The sequence below is a fragment of the Staurois parvus genome, unplaced genomic scaffold (genome assembly GCF_062004578.1).
Source record: "Staurois parvus isolate SC_StPar_1 unplaced genomic scaffold, SC_StPar_1.0 ptg000087l, whole genome shotgun sequence".
Taxonomy (NCBI): domain Eukaryota; kingdom Metazoa; phylum Chordata; class Amphibia; order Anura; family Ranidae; genus Staurois; species Staurois parvus.
Genome location: NW_028317883.1, coordinates 1,161,804 through 1,178,464, shown reverse-complemented (window position 1 = coordinate 1,178,464; position 16,661 = coordinate 1,161,804). Strand labels below are relative to the sequence as shown.

Below are 16,661 nucleotides of genomic sequence, written 5' to 3'. Positions count from 1 at the left end.
AAAAAAAGTTAATACAAAATGATGGCAAACATTAGGAGTCTGAAGAAGACAATAGTCTGTTGGTAGTGTAGTAAATGAAGGTTGGCCTTTGTAAAATACACTCACCCTCTCAAACTCCAGATCCTGCTCTCCCTGACACATCCACTTATGTTTACAGATCTGCTCCATCGACAGACGCCGACTGGGCTCCAAAACCAGCATGTGTCGGATAAGGTGTTCACATTCTGAGGGAGAGATTAATGGCTAGAATCACAACACATGCTTGTATTACATTCTCTATTCAGGAGAGACAGCACTGCGTACACTGAGATCACAAATTAGTGTGCTGATAAATCTTCAATACCTACAACCTTTATTTTACTTTCTTGATACTACTTCATAGTAAAACAAAAATATATCATAACCAGAATATTGTTTGCTATACTTTTGTCCCTTCCATATGCTGAGAATAAAGTTCCTTAATGAGAAAAGTGATGTTTAAAAACATAAGCTACAAATATTAACATAAATAGGCTGATGCAGATTAGTGGTTACCTGTTTAAAGTGGTTCTTTTTTATTTTAATGCATTCCTTGCATTAGGGTAAAAAATGTTTAGGTTAAAGTATCCCTCCCTCACCCCCTAATACTTACCTGAACCCTATCTCTAACCAAAGCTGTGCATTGCAATCCTCGAGAGCAGAGGATCTCTCCTCCTCTCTTCACTCCTCCTCTCTTCACTCTCACAGGCTTTGCGGAGAGCAGTGGGAGCCACTGGTTCCTGCTGCTGTCAGTCAAATCCTGTGACGAGGGAGAGGGGGCAGGGCCGAGCCACGCTGTCTGTCTTAATGGACACAGGCAGCACGGCTCGGAATCAAACTTGCGGGTGTGTCATGATAGGTAGCAGTTTCTTATGGAGGCGCACCAAGAAGAGGAGGAGCCAGGAGCACCAGAGGAGGTTTGGGGGTGTCCTGTGCAATTCCATTGCACAGAGTTGGGGATGTCCTGTGCAATTCCATTGCACAGAGCAGATAAGTATAAATATCTTTGTTATTATAAAATATTTAAGACTTCAGTCACTTTAATCAACACAAAGCATTTTGGTTACCGTTCAGCTCAGATTCAGTTCAGCTAGTCTTCTGACCCAAACATCTCTATGACACCATCTATGATGGCTGAACTATTTTCCTAGTTCAGCTTCACAACTGCCTGGATCACCTCCTTGTCCATTGGCAGCCGATGGGCTGCAGCACTGACTGAAACCACATTTTTGCAACAAACCTGTTCATGAGAAATCAATTGTTAGATCAACCTCTCATGAACAGGAATGACCATAGATGGCTCAAAATTCAGCTAGGCCCCTGTCAAATTTTGATCTATCTACAGTATAGCCAGCTTCACCTCCTCAGCCAAGGCTTCTATATTTATCAAGCCATGCTACCTCACCGCCTCCCCACTGCAAAATCCCAAACAGACTAAGCTCTGCTGTCATCCCATAAATAGGAATGATGTCACAGACCCCAAAATGTGACAGTGTTAGGCCTAGTCATGTGCTCTTTGAAACCTGACAGCCTCACACTGTTAATTAGGGTTGTGGTGGTGCAAAAGGGTGGCTTGGTAAGTATAAATCCGGGGGGGGGGGCGGGGGGGGGGGGGTCCTGAGGACTATTTGAAGACACCGCCACTTTGCCCTGAAAAATCTTTGGTAAGCAATTAACAGATACAAGTAGCTTTGTTTAAAGCTTTACAAGAATCCTTCCGCTCAAGTCTGAGAGTGTTGAATGCAGGTGTTTACTATGGTGCTGGCTATGGCTCTCTGCAACGCACATGAAAAAGGGAGCGCAAACCGAGAGGTAACACCTTCACAATGTTCATGTATGCCATGTACATTTGCTCATTATGAAAAGAGCTGCTGTTGTACCCTCCCAACCACGGCTAAAGTAAATGCACAATAAGTTCAACTAACATAGTAAAGCTGGGTATACACTAATAAGATTTTGTATGAAACTTCTTAGCAAAATTCATACAAACATTCTCAGAATATTTGAATGTCGTTTGAAAGTAGTTCAAGATTTAATTTGCTTTCCACATTCAATTTTGGAATAAATGGACTTTACCAAATGAAAAAGCACACACAATTTGTACATTCAAGAAAATGTTTCCATCCTGCTCCTTCAAATTTTCTCATCACTGTAGTCAAAAACAAATGTTAATCATACCTCACTAATGATTAAAAATGAACATTCTTAAAATAAAAAGTGTAAAACGAAATTCTATTATTGTATTCCCAGCTTTAAAATAGCTTGGTCAGATAGGCAAGGTCAAAAAACTCAATTTCAAAATTAGGAATTCCATGCCAAAAGCAAGTTTACATCATCAGTGATAGCTTGATTTTTTAATTTGAATTTCATAAAGTTTAAAGCCTTTGAGGACAACAACCACACTAATAAAAACTCATACCTGTGGACATAAAGAAGGGGATCCGAAACTTTCCACTCAAGACTCTGGCTCGTAGATTTTGTAATGTGCTTCCATCAAAAGGGAGAGCACCACACACCAGGACATACAGGACCACTCCCAAACTCTGAATGTGAAACATAAAAAAAAAAAAAAAAAAGGATAAAGAGAAGTGGAATTCCAAAAAGCAGTGCCAGCTTGCCTGCTTAAATCCATCCTGGCACCCAAATCAACTGTTTGATTCTACATTGGATGTACAAGGTAAAGGTAAGTACATAGAGACATTATCATACATAACTTGAATAACAATGTTTTCTTGCACCCTTGGGAGTACTAATTCCCTAAAAGTAGAACTATAGAGAAAACTTTTTTTTTTCCAGCAAGGGAGGGTTATAACCCCCGTCAGTCTTTTTTTTTTTATCATCTGTGTCCAGTTGGGGATAATTCCCTTCACTTCCTGTCCCTTGACCAAGACAGCATGTGAGAGGAAATCCCTGCAAATTATGGAAACTCCTTAGGGACCCCCAGGTCAACAGAACCAGTGTCCCAATTGGAAGATTTCCCCTCTATTACTTTTCTCGGGGCATCCCAAAATTTGGGATTTTCTGTTGTTTTCACTTTCAATGATAGTTGCAAACAGAACAAATAGAGAAGATGAATCTCCCTAACGGGGGTACAGACAGTAAAACAAACTGAATGGGGTTCTAATCCCTCTCCACGCTATCCAAAATTTAAAAAAAAAGGTTTTGCCTTTAGTTGTACTTTAATCCTTACAGGGAATCACTATTCCACAATAGACAGAGCCTTTTCCTCTCCCTGCATGTTCTCAGCTGCCCTCAGCATTCTGGGTCTTACATGATAGTCCAATGGATTACAGAAAGTGCCAGAATGTCATGTCAATCTTTAGTTTTGAATACAGTGAGGAAACTAAAAACTGACAGTTTTTTCAATCTGTGCCCATTAGTTAAGCTTCCACTAATGGAGATATAGGCAGTAATAAATTCACTTCCCTGTAGTACTGTAGGGTTAGAAGCGCCTATGAGTGGAGAGGGAGGACCTTTCATTGACCCCCTCCACCATTCATTGAGAACTTTTCATTGATGAAACCTATAGTTCAACTTCTGTGAATGAAGGAGGCAGCAGAAAGAGTAGACCCAATTTGCACTCTCAAAGGATCCCTATGACAGGTCCAGCAGTTTTATTAACCCGTACATAGCTAGGTGATTACCACTGCAGGGATGTGGAGGGGCAGTAGATAGAAGATTTCAACTAGGACAGCTAGCACCAGCACAAGAGACACTTCTCACTAAAATGCAAATATCATCCCTTGTGCTGATTTTTTTAATTTTTTTTTAACAAAAAAAAAAAGATCTAAACTTGAGCATTATAAAGCTGGGTATATCCTTGTTACACATATTAGATGAAGAATCTATCCCCTCAGGAATCTATTTTCCAATAGTCAGGTTATTATATTTGGCACGTAAAATAATCACCAAACAATGGACATCCTCAAATCCACCAACAATGGAGAAATCAGGTCAAGATTACCCTTGCCAGAAAAAAAAACTATTTTTTAAGTATAGGAATTTCCCAAAATTTACGAAATTTTGGAGCCCATGCCTGTCTATCTCAGACCTGGCACCAATTTCTTTTCACAGAGGCTATTACAATTCCCAAGATCTAGACTCCTGTAATACATATTTCATAATTGTATAGGTAAACAGGTACTGTATAAGTATCACAACGCAAATTAATTTCCAGTCTTTAAATATTTAACAAGGGGAAATAAAATTATAAGACCACTTTGGACTACCTGACTTCCTTATATAATTGACAGGTCAAGCCACAGCTTTAGTTAATGGAAAGTCTATACATAGTGAAAACTGGATAACAGTCAAGTTTCCATTTCTGTGATCAATATTAGGCAATTGATGTATGTAATCCACCTAAGAACAAACTGAATAATCTAAGACGTATGTTTTTGCTGTGTAAAAAAAAAAAGCAATTAAAAAACTATTTTAAAAAATTGTAACGTAGTGGACAGTTATTCACCCAGTGCTGTTTATAAACCATACTTGATAAAATAGGTGGCTCTTTTGCACATTGATGCTGGTGAACTGAGCCAACCTGTGTACAGGCATTGAGTACAGAGCCAATCCGAGCACCCCTGTACCTCTGATGTAAACATTATATGTTTACATCTCTTACAATGGAAGAAGGGGAGGAAGCAGGAACTAATGAAGGAATGGATGACATTGCCAGGCTCAGTGTTATAACCCCCCCCCCCCCCCCCTTTCGCCCATACCAGCGCATTTCTTAATTTCCCCCAAAAATTAGGGGGTTTAGCACTTTGAAGGCATTTTTATTTTACCATAAAGAAAGGGAAACAGGTGATTATTCAACATTTTTGGTCCACTTTTCTTTCCTCTGTCTCCAAAAAGAAATGATATAGCATTCCTTTTTGTCAAAAGTATCACAGCACTAGAAAAAGGATGGTAACGAAGGGGTCTTACAGGCTGGTATTTAAGTAGTTAAACTTAGTAACCTGCATTTATCAGTGCTCCGCTCACACAAAATCAGGATTACAATGTAGTGATACCAATAACCCTTTGAACAAAGGATTTTTTACTCACCCAGATATCCACCTTGGGTCCTTCATACTCCTTTCCTTCAAACAGTTCTGGTGCGGCATATGGAGGACTTCCACACCAAGTCTTTAACAACTGTCCTGGGGTAAAACGATTACTAAACCCAAAATCTAAAGGAAAACAATAAAAGTTGCAACTGTTACAATTATATTGCAGCAGTCGGTACATACTAGGATATAACCATATATTAAAGTTCTGGGTGTATGGAATCTTCTCCTGCACAGAGTACAAAGGTTGAAACTTTTTGTTCCTCCTGAATTTATTAAATAGGAGCCTTTAAATGACACTATGAGAGGCTCCTATATGATTAATGTGTGCAAACGTAAAAAAAACCACAAAAAAAAAAAAAAAGAAGTAAAAGGAGAAAAATTGTCCCCGTTAGGCCAGCCAGTATTGGAAGCAAACAACTCCTATACTAAGGATTCCTCATTCGTCAGTTTGCAAGCACGGAAACACTCACAAAAATTGAACAATTTAACTAGAACACAAAACACTCACAAAATACTGCTTTACCAGCTGAAAACTGTTTTTGAGTCAGGCAATAAAAACATATGTCCTGCTTCCCTTTTTGGGGAGCGACCGGCTTCTTTTGAACAGCAAGATATACATAAACATCAAAATTAGAGCGGCTCAGCAGGAGAAGAATTTCAATATTTGTATACCCTGTTTTACTTTGGTCAAGAGAGTAAACCTATTGATTTTTGTAACCACAATTTCTATAAATGTTTACCCCACCCCACGCATGATATACATCCCTATAAATTTACTTAAATAAAAAAACATTCATTGCTTTCCATCTTTTTCTGGCACCCCAAAATTCCTAGTTTTTCTGTCTGTCCCTGCAATTCCCCTCCCCCAAGCGAGGTTTAGCTTTACCACACCAGATCCAGGCAATGGTGGCCAACGTAATCAGCTTTCCAGTTGTCCATTCATGTGATGTGGACCGGAAAGTTTGCTGGACAGTGAGCTGTGTGCATGAGATTATCTCTTTGTGTGATGTCTCCTAGATACTGTATCACTTGTGTATGAGAAAGACTTTTCCTTGGGATGTGTGCAGGACCCAACCCAAGTATTTCAAGCAAAGGGAGGAATGGAGAGCAGATCACACAGACCAAGACTTGGAGCATCTGAATTGTCCTATGGACATTTTCTGATAGCTGGCAGGTAGATGCACACTCCAGAAAAAGGTTGTCTAGACAGCCTGTGACTTGGCTGTTTTTTGAAGGGCAAGCAGAGGTGCTAGGACCTTTGTGAACACTCTGGGAGCAGAGGATAGGCCGAAGGACAGTGCAACAAACTGGAAGTGCTTGTCTGCCACTGAAATGAGGTGGGTAAATGGAAATATACAGATAGGTATCTCGGATGTCCATGGATGATATGTATTCTCCTTGTCTCAGAGAGGCAATTCTGACCTTGCAGATTCCATAAGAAACTTAAAAATTTGAAGTATCTGTTGAGGAATTTTACGTTCTGAATAAGACGAATACCCCTGCTGGGATTTGGTACCACAAACAGGTTTGAGTATAATCCTTTGAAGTTATCTTGTGACAGCACTGGCACAATGACTACCTGGGAAAAGAGATAGTTCAGGGCATTCTGCAAATCAAACTGTCTTTAGGCAGTTTTTGGTAGATCTGAAAGAAGAAAGCAATGAGGGAGTAGTATTGAACTCCTGTTTTGTACCCCTCTGAAACCATTAATTGAAACCATGGGTATGGGACATCTGTGACCCAGAGAGAGGCAAACTGTAACAGATGTTCCCTAACTTCATTGTGAAGAGGGTTTTGGAGAAGGCTTGGTGGCCTTTGAGGGCCAAGCCTAGTGCCAAAGGGAAGGGCTGAACTTAGGTTTGGAAGTCTAAGCCTGGTTGGGGCAGACAGGTGCTCTGCATTTAGAGGCACCAGGAACTACTGAGGAGGGGAGTTTTGGAATCTTCCACTGTGGAAGTGAAACCTTCCCACCTGTGACCGGTTTAATCAATTGGTCAAGTCCCTGCCCAAACATATGTCTTTCTTAAAAAGGAATACATGTGGGGCACCTTTGCAGGCAGCATCAGGTGTCCAAACTTACAGCCATAAGATTCTATGTATGTTAATAATAATTAGAGCCATTCTAGAAATGTTTCTCATGACATGTTCTAGGGCATCCACACAAAAAAAACAGCAGAAGGCAATAGCTGTAATTGGAAAACAAAATAGATGATCAGTCCTTGTTTCCTCTGAATTCATAATAATAAACTATCTAATTCCTAGGATTTCATCTATTTATATTGTGATATTCATGAAGGAACAGCTAAAGAAGAAAACGAATTTCTAGACCAAACAGTATGGAACTTTACACCAGATGAATATAGAAGGAAAACTCTACTGCCTCACATCGATTATTTGTGCCCATACAGCCATGTTGAAGATGCCGAACGGTTCTTTATTTTAATTATTTGATTGTAATATGATTGCAACATGTTCACCTTGTCATTGTCAACCTTTTTCATGATCTAATAAATACACTATTGCATTCACTTTTGTAGTGACATATTACTCAGCGTAGGATTTAATTAACCATTATTCAGGCGGCTCTGCACTAGTCAACTGCCATTTTTTGTTTTCCAGTATAATCAGGTTTATAATCCACACTTTCATATAAGTGAGTCGGAGATATTATTAAGATACGGTTTTGTATCAATTTGGATGGCATTTTTTCTTTTCTTTATGGTAATAGCTGTAATTGCTCTGTAAAAGCACGAACCTGAAATACAGGATTGTATTGGTTGTTCATTGTCCTAGTGCAGTTAGCTGCAGTTTGACATACTGAAATAGCAGTGAGAGCTGGTAAAATGGGTGGGCCAGCAAGAGTAATGAGGCTTTATGAGCATCCTAGATTTCCTAACTGTAGTGAGATGTTTGTTTAGGAGAGATGGCAGGATCAACTACAGGAATAGCTCACTTCCTTGCAAACTCTTTTTCCACTGGATAGAGGAGTTCAGCAAAATTTTATGGTGAAAATTCTTTCAGAGAGGTACAATCAAGTATATTCTGTTCATGTACAGGGAATGTTTATAGGATTTTTCAGGTCTCTTTGCATCCAAAGAGATATGGCAAGACAAAGTTAGACTGCAAAATGCCAAGACTTTTGTGAACAGAGGCAATGAGGTTTCCAACATTAGCAAGAATTTTGCGTGAAGCTCCTTCTTCAACATGTTGGCAGACTGGGGAAGAAAAATCTTCTGCAGCTTCCTCCAATACTGCTTCAATATCCTCTTCATTCCCTTCTGCGTCCTTTAGAACCAGCATATCAGGAAACAGGAGTAGAGGCGTGGCAATTTTGAGCCTTGGACAAAGATGGCTGTATTAAGGCTATCTTCTTAGTAACGGTTAAAAAAAAAAAAACATACCAGACAGCGAATACATTTTTTTTTCAGTTAGTCTGCAAACACATAGACTTGCATTGTGACATGGAGCAGTAAAGAAAAACTATTGTATAGCATTGCAAAGCAAGAAACAAAATTTATGTACGTAATGAGCAAATATGGGTTCCCAAGAGTACATATGTAATTACAAACTACACAAAGAAATGGGATTTTTACTAATATTTGCAAACAATGACATTTGCTAAAAGCTGAACTTTAAGGCTCCCGTTCACACTGCCGCTACTTGGGAAACCCCAAGTTGTATGATGTGAAATCCCATGTTAGTCAATGAGAGCTGTCTTAATTAGCACTACTGAAGTCGATCTGACTTTAGAAAAGTTCCTGTACTACTTCAAGGTGTCTTCTATCCGACTTGTGCCCATAGACTTTAATGGAAACTGCTTCCAAGTTGGATCCTCATCTATATTGATGTGATTTGGATCCGACATTGCAGGAAGATTACCCAGGCATTCCCTAAAAGTTGCTTCAGAGTTTCTTCAAAGTAGTACTCAAGTCCCCTGGCAAAGTCGCACTGTAGGTCGCAGTAGTGTGAACCAAGACTAATACATGTAAATCTAAAAATCCTAGTAAGACTATACATTCCCTTTAACTGACCCCTGTGAAGATGCAATGCAATTAGAGTAAAAGAAATTTAGCAGGATTTGGGGCTAGTTGAAACAAATAAGTGGCAAGTTAATGATGATCATCAACCCAGGCTATCTAAAATATGCTAGTTAAATAGTTCTAGAAGTTAATCTTCCAGCTCTACAGGAATTTAACAGAAAATTCATTGCACAGTTAGAAAGTGTTTCATCAGTCTAAACAAAACAGCCACTAAAAAAATGAATCACATAAATTCAGAATCCAGATTATATGAAGCAAACACACAAGAACTAGGCCATATAAATGTAGGAAACATGGTTCTGCGGGTTCATGGTCAACCAAGAAGCATTTGGAGCATGAAAAAAGTGACATTATCTCCTGTCACATCTGTAGCTTCCATGGAATTTGGGAAAGACAAATAAAAAAACAAGCAAGATATACTCTGTGATGTTCTGACAATAACTCAGTCTTTCCATCCTACTCATCAGATGACTGAAATTAGCAGCTGCCAAAGAAAACAGCAGATGGGAAGATCCAAGCAATTCCTGAGCAGCTCCTGGACTTAGGATTCCCAGGATCATTTCCCTCATCCCCTTGAAATAGTATCCTCCATAAAGAAAACCTGTATGGGACTTTTTAATACAGTGGGGATCGAAAGTTTGGGCACCCCAGCTAAAAATTTGTATTAATGTGCATAAAAAAGTCAAAGAAAGATGGAAAAATCTCCAAAATGCATCAAATTACAGATTAGACATTCTTATAATATGTCAACAAAAGTTAGATTTTATTTCCATCATTTACACTTTCAAAATAACAGAAAACAAAAAAATGGCGTCTGCAAAAGTTTGGGCCCCCTGCAGAATTTATAGCATGCACTGCCCCCTTTGCCAAGCTGAGACCTGCCAGTGTCATGGATTGTTCTCAATCATCGTCCAGGTGATGTCAATCTCAAAGGTTTTAAATGCCCAGACTCATCTGACCTTGCCCCAACAATCAGCACCATGGGTTCTTCTAAGCAGTTGTCTAGAAAACTGAAACTGAAAATAGTTGACGCTCACAAAGCTGGAGAAGGCTATAAGAAGATAGCAAAGCGTTTTCAGATGTCAATATCCTCTGTTCGGAATGTAATTAAGAAATGGCAGTCATCAGGAACAGTGGAAGTTAAAGCAACATCTGGAAGACCAAGAAAAATATCAGACAGAACAGCTCGCAGGATTGTGAGAAAAACAATTCAAAACCCACGTTTGGCTGCACGATCCCTCCAGAAAGATCTGGCAGACACTGGAGTTGTGGTACACTATTCCACTATAAAGAGATACTAGTACAAATATGGTCTTCATGGAAGAGTCATCGGAAGAAAACTTCTTCTACGTCCTTACCACAAAAATCATCGTTTGAACTTTGCAAATGAACATATAGACAAGTCTGATGCATTTTGGAAACAAGTTCTGTGGACCGATGAGGTTAAAATTGAACTTTTTGGCCGGAATGAGCAAAGGTACGTTTGGAGAAGAAGGGGCACAGAATTTAATGAAAAGAACCTCTGTCCAACTGTTAAGCATGGGGTTGGATCAATCATGTTTTCGGGTTGTGTTGCAGCCAGTGTCACAGGGAACATCTCACGAGTAGAAGGAAAAATGGATTCAATAAAATTTCAGCAAATTTTGGATGGTAACTTGATGCCATCTGTGAAAAAGCTGAAGTCAAAGAGAGGATGGCTTCTACAAATGGATAATGATCCTAAACACCTCAAAATCCACGGGGGATTACATCAAGAGGCGTAAACTGAAGGTTTTGCCATGGCCTTCACAATCTCCTGACCTCAACATAATTGAAAATCTATGGATAGACCTTAAAAGAGCAGTGCGTGACAGACAGCCCAGAAATTTCAAAGAAAAGGAAGAGACTTTTGTAAGGAAGAATGGGCAACGATACCTCAAAACAAGAATTGAAAGACTCTTGGCTGGCTACAAAAAGCGTTTACAAGCTGTGATACTTGCCAAAGGGGGCAGTACAATATATTAACTCTGCAGGGTGCCCAAACTTTTGCAGATGCCATTTTTTGTTTTCTGTTATTTTGAAAGTGTAAATGATGGAAATAAAATCTAACTTTTGTTGACATATTATAAAAATGTCTAATCTGTAATTTGATGCCTTTTGGAGATTTTTCCATCTTTCCTTGGCTTCTTTATGCACATTAATAGAAATTTTTAACTGGGGTGCCCAAACTTTCGATCCCCACTGTATATCTCAATACTGCAAGAAGCAATCAGAATATAAATTGCTCTGATTCTGATATATTAGCTGCAACTGATTAAAAAGAAGACCTGTATTGTGCAAGTTATGCCCAGAAAAGGCAAGCTAAGGCAAAAGAATAGATGCCTTTATTGCCTCTGGGCTCCCTGCAGCTGACCTTTTCCCCCATTATGGACATACCATGCTTTGTTCTGCACTGTGCCTTTTTGTGGCGTGACCAACCCGCTAATGAAGCAAGGTTTTGCTTCCTCATGAGCTACCCCTGCCCCTGACTAATGGTCCTACATATTTGTACAAGTATCTCTTTATAGTGGAATAGTGTACCACAACTCCAGTGTCTGCCAGATCTTTCTGGAGGGATCGTGCAGTCAAACGTGGGTTTTCAATTGTTTTTCTCACAATCCTGCGAGCTGTTCTGTCTGATATTTTTCTTGGTCTTCCAGATCTTGCTTTAACTTCCACTGTTCCTGATGATTGCCATTTCTTAATTACATTCCGAACAGAGAATATTGACATCTGAAAACGCTTTGCTATCTTCTTATAGCCTTCTCCAGCTTTGTGAGCGTCAACTATTTTCAGTTTCAGTTTTCTAAACAACTGCTTAGAAGAACCCATGGTGCTGATTGTTGGGGCAAGGTCAGATGAGTCTGGGCATTTAAAACCTTTGAGCTTGACATCACCTGGTCTTCCCAGACGATGATTGAGAACAATCCATGACACTGGCAGGTCTCAGCTTTGCATAGGGGGCAGTGCATGCTATAAATTCTGCAGGGTGCCCAAACTTTTGCAGACGCCATTTTTTTGTTTTCTGTTATTTTGAAAGTGTAAGTGATGGAAATAAAATCTAACTTTTGTTGACATATTATAAGAATGTCTAATCTGTAATTTGATGCCTTTTGGAGATTTTTTCATCTTTCCTTGGCTTCTTTATGCACATTAATACACATTTTTAGCTGGGGTGCCCAAACTTTTAATCCCCACTGTATATATATATACACATATATATACACATATACACCCAACCCCTAGAATTTAAGATTGTGAATACAATTGGCCAAATAAAAGTATACTAATCACAATGTGTTGATGTTTTACAAAAACGGTTTCTGTTTATAGAAGTGTAATTATACAGTATGTGTAATTGGGGAAGCCATGATCAGTCATAGATCAGCACCAGGGACTTCAGAAGAACATCTTAGCTTTAAGATATCCTTCAGCACCACCAAAGTACATCAAATATGAGCAGAGCAACATACAAAGCAAACAGGTACCCTTCCGCGCTATGTCCAAACTAGTATAAATTTACAATGATTATATAAGTATGGTGCAAAAAGAATTCAAACATGCATTAAAAAAAAAAATCAAGAAAATGTATGAACAAAAGAAAAACACAGCAGCAGTTCTAACATACAAAGCATTCTGTTCATGTGTTAGTCCTCATGCACACTGGACATTTTTACAGCGGCTGCTTTTGGCGTTTTTGTTCTACAGCCAGTTGTTATCCCCAGCATGTTATCCTATGTGTTCATGCACACAGACTGTAATCAGTGTTGTTTAGTAGGGGTGTTTTCTGGGTGAGAAAAAAAACCCAGAACTAGTGGGTTTCTAGGAGTTTTTTAGCTGTAAAAATGCTCTAAAGCTGAAAAACGCAGCAAAAAGCGGTAAAATGCAGTAAATGTGGCAAAACTCGGTACATGCGGCAAACCGGCCTTTTTGGACATTTTGTTGATCAAAAAACCCACTAAAAACTACAAAAGCAAAAAAATGCGGCTAAACACTAATGGAAAAATGCTAAAAACCATGACAGCATGGAGCCTAGCAATCAGTTCATTGAAGAATACCATATAGCACTGAACTCCAAAAGACTATAGGATTATTTTGGGGACAGAGGTTGCCCACTTCCATCATTGCTCTGGTCAGTGGTGTAGTTACATTTTGTGCTGCCCTAGGCAACACAGAAATCAGCCGCCCTCAGACCCCCCCCCCCCCTCCACGGCGGAGAGAGCCTGACAGTGACCAACAACACCCCTGCCCCATCCCCCCCACCCCCACCCAAGAGAACCTTCCACTAAACCCCCCCCCCCCCCCGTGACAGAGAGACAGACACTCACCTTTACAGCTCTGGACATTCCCGGGAATGACAGTCGGGCTCTGCATACACCATCAAGCAGCCTGCAGCCTCTCTTGCATCCCACCTGGTCCCCATGACACATATGTCCCTTCTTCCAGGGGGCAGTGCTGCCCCCCTAAAGAATGCAGCCTTAGGCAAATGCCTTGTTTGCATTTGTGTAAATACACCCGTGGCTCTGGTCCCGAGGCTCTATGACACTGAGGTATCTTCTTGTTTAGGGGGATTCTGTCATAGAAGTGTTCACTCATACCCCAAATGGTAGCTTTGTCTCGCTGGCTCCTCAGCCCAGCATATACACCAAACGTCTACTGCAGGAAGCCAGGTCAGGTTTACTATATTGATAGTGTTTACTTGCAATAGTAATACTGCTCAGAATGACAAGAACTGTAAGTTCAGACATTGGAAGCTCTATTATGCAAATTTTGTCAAGCAAGCACAAAAATGAAAAAAAAGGTACCAGTTTTCTCCACCCACACAAATAAGGTGGATGCCGAAATCCCCCGTCAGAATTCTGCGTTCTGACAGAGGGACTCAACACTTTCAGAATATACTCATTGGCAGCTACAGCCACTGTTCAGTAAAACGTTTCCCAGCATGTCCCTTTGACAGAGGGTGATCAAACGCATGACATCGGTCAAGCTGAAATGGCCACACATTGATGGACATGTACAGTTGTGGCCAAAATTATTCAACCCCCAATGCTGTAAAGGGGTTTAGGGACTATAGTGTACATTTGGAATTGTATTCAGAATCAAATCCTACAAGGACGTTGTAACTACCCAAATGCAACTAAAATGACATCAATTGTTTATGTAATACAGTAGTAAATGGTTCTTATGTGGTTTCTTCATTGCCACAATTATTCAACCCCTTAAAGACTACCACTCTGAAGAACAGAGGTTCATACAGGTGCTTTCCATCAGGTATTGAAAACACCTGTGGATGTCACCGAGCAGCAATCAAGCATAATAAGCACCAATTAGGCAGCTTTAAAATGACTGTGATACTCAGCTCCTTCTAGACATTTACTGGTGTGGTTACAAACATGGTGAAGGCAAGAGAATGGTCCAGGAAGACAAGAGAAGAGGTGATTTCTCTTCACAGGAAGGGCAATGGCTATAAGAAGATTGCAAAGATGTTAAACATACCAAGAGACACCTTAGGAAGCATCATTCGCAAATTCAAGGCAAAGGGCACTGTTGAAACGCTACCTGGTCGTGGCAGAAAGAAGATGCTGACTTCGACTGCTGTGCGCTACCTGAAGCGTAGAGTGGAGAGAAGTCCCCGTGTGACTGCTGAGGAACTGAGAAAAGATTTGTCAGATGTGGGTACAGAAGTTTCAGCCCAGACAATAAGACGCACACTGCGTAATGAAGGCCTCCGTGCCAGAACTCCCAGGCGTACCCCCTTGCTGTCTCCAAAGAATAAGAAGAGTCGACTGCAGTATGCCAAAAGCCATGTGGACAAACCACAAAAGTTGTGGGATAGTGTTCTGTGGACTGATGAAACAAAATTAGAACTGTTTGGGCCCATGGATCAACGCTATGTTTGGAGGAGGAAGAACAAGGCCTATGATGAAAAGAACACCTTGCCTACTGTGAAGCATGGTGGAGGGTCAATCATGCTTTGGGGCTGTTTTGCTTCTGCAGGTACAGGGAAGCTTCAGCGTGTGCAAGGTACCATGAATTCTCTTCAGTACCAGAAGATATTGGATGGAAACGTGATGCAGTCCGTCACACACCTGAGGCTTGGGAGACGTTGGACCTTTCAACAGGACAATGATCCCAAGCATACCTCCAAGTCCACTAGAGCATGGTTGCAGAGGAAAGGCTGGAACATTTTGGAGTGGCCATCGCAGTCACCAGACTTAAATCCGATTGAGAACCTCTGGTGGGACTTAAAGAAAGCAGTTGCAGTGCGCAAGCCTAAGAATGTGACTGAACTGGAGGCCTTTGCCCATGAAGAATGGGCGAAGATACCCGTAGATCGCTGCAAGACACTTGTGTCAAGCTATGCTTCACGTTTAAAAGCTGTTATAACTGTAAAAGGATGCTGTACTAAGTACTAAGATTGAATGTCACTTGGGGGTTGAATAAAACTGATAATGCTGTGAGCACAGAAAAGACATTTGTGGTTATTTCATTATAACTGTTATGTTATATTTGTCTGACCTACAAGTGCCTCTTTAATGTAAATGTAAGCAAGATGACTGAATGATCAAAAGCAATGTCAAACTGGCCAAAACACTCAATTTCAGTGGGGGTTGAATAATTTTGGCCACAACTGTAGCTGTTCCCCGCTGAACTGGCCGCATTTTAATCAGTCTATGGTCAACTTAAAGTAGAAAGAAAGCAAAAAAAGTGAGCACTCTGAGGAAGTAGCCGCTAGCACCAAAAAAGTTGACACACCAAGCTCACAAAACACTGGAAAAAGAATAGTGCAGCGTTTATAATAAATATTGCTGTGACATAAACATAAATTTTACCTGTAAATAAACACCAATCATTATATTTGTGCAAAAAGCAAAAAAGAAAAGGAAAAGGGACACCTCCAATGTAATTGGTGTGACAAGTTCCACATAGGTCAGTATATCATAAATGGTTGAATGAATACAATAACTATAAAGAATCAATCAACAGTGCTATAATATACTGTACATGTGTCCAATCTGTATAGTGTATATCCAGATGAGCAAGTTCCAACGTGCAAAAAAACGTCTCCACCTTGTAACCAACAGTGTGCAATCCTCCACCTCTATGCACTCACCAGAAGGCTGCAATACAAAGGCATGTATTATAGCCAATGCTGTATATCCCAGGTACTCTCCTTGGCATTCAAGCCCCAGGCCGCCTGCATATCCCAGGTACTCTCTTCAGCATTCAAGCCCCTGGACGCCAATCAAGTATCCTGAATGGAAAAGAGCTCACACCACAGAGCCCAGACGAAGGTATATGGTGTAGTATTTTATTATAAAATAGCCAGCACACAATTTAAATAGCCACGTGGCGATATCAAACAAATATTTAGTCCGGACTTACTAAAATAGCCGCTGATCCGAGTTCCGGAAGAGGTGGTGTGACGTCAGCACGTAAGGCCCCTCCCAAAGCATTCTGTGCACACGCACATCTTCTGGGGATGCGCATAAAGACGTGTTTGTGCACAAAACGTGTTGGGAGGGGCCTT

General features: G+C 40.4%; 1 protein-coding gene and 1 long non-coding RNA gene across 3 annotated transcripts in view; one reads left to right on the top strand and one right to left on the bottom strand.

Moving 5' to 3' along the window:
• SIK3 (SIK family kinase 3) overlaps positions 1-16,661 on the bottom strand; it is a 229,702-nt gene that overhangs the window by 84,266 nt on the left and 128,775 nt on the right. For both annotated transcript variants that reach the window (XM_089670146.1, XM_089670147.1), the window contains exons 5-7: positions 5,068-5,192; positions 2,438-2,561; positions 106-224 (exon numbers count right to left, since the gene is read on the bottom strand). In XM_089670146.1, coding sequence (XP_089526272.1) covers positions 106-224; positions 2,438-2,561; positions 5,068-5,192 — 368 coding nt within the window. The remainder of the gene's footprint in view (positions 1-105; positions 225-2,437; positions 2,562-5,067; positions 5,193-16,661) is intronic.
• On the top strand, positions 6,185-7,600 carry LOC149468392 (uncharacterized). The gene is made up of 2 exons (XR_016311722.1): positions 6,185-6,409; positions 7,335-7,600. It is a non-coding gene; the product is annotated as an uncharacterized LOC149468392 (long non-coding RNA).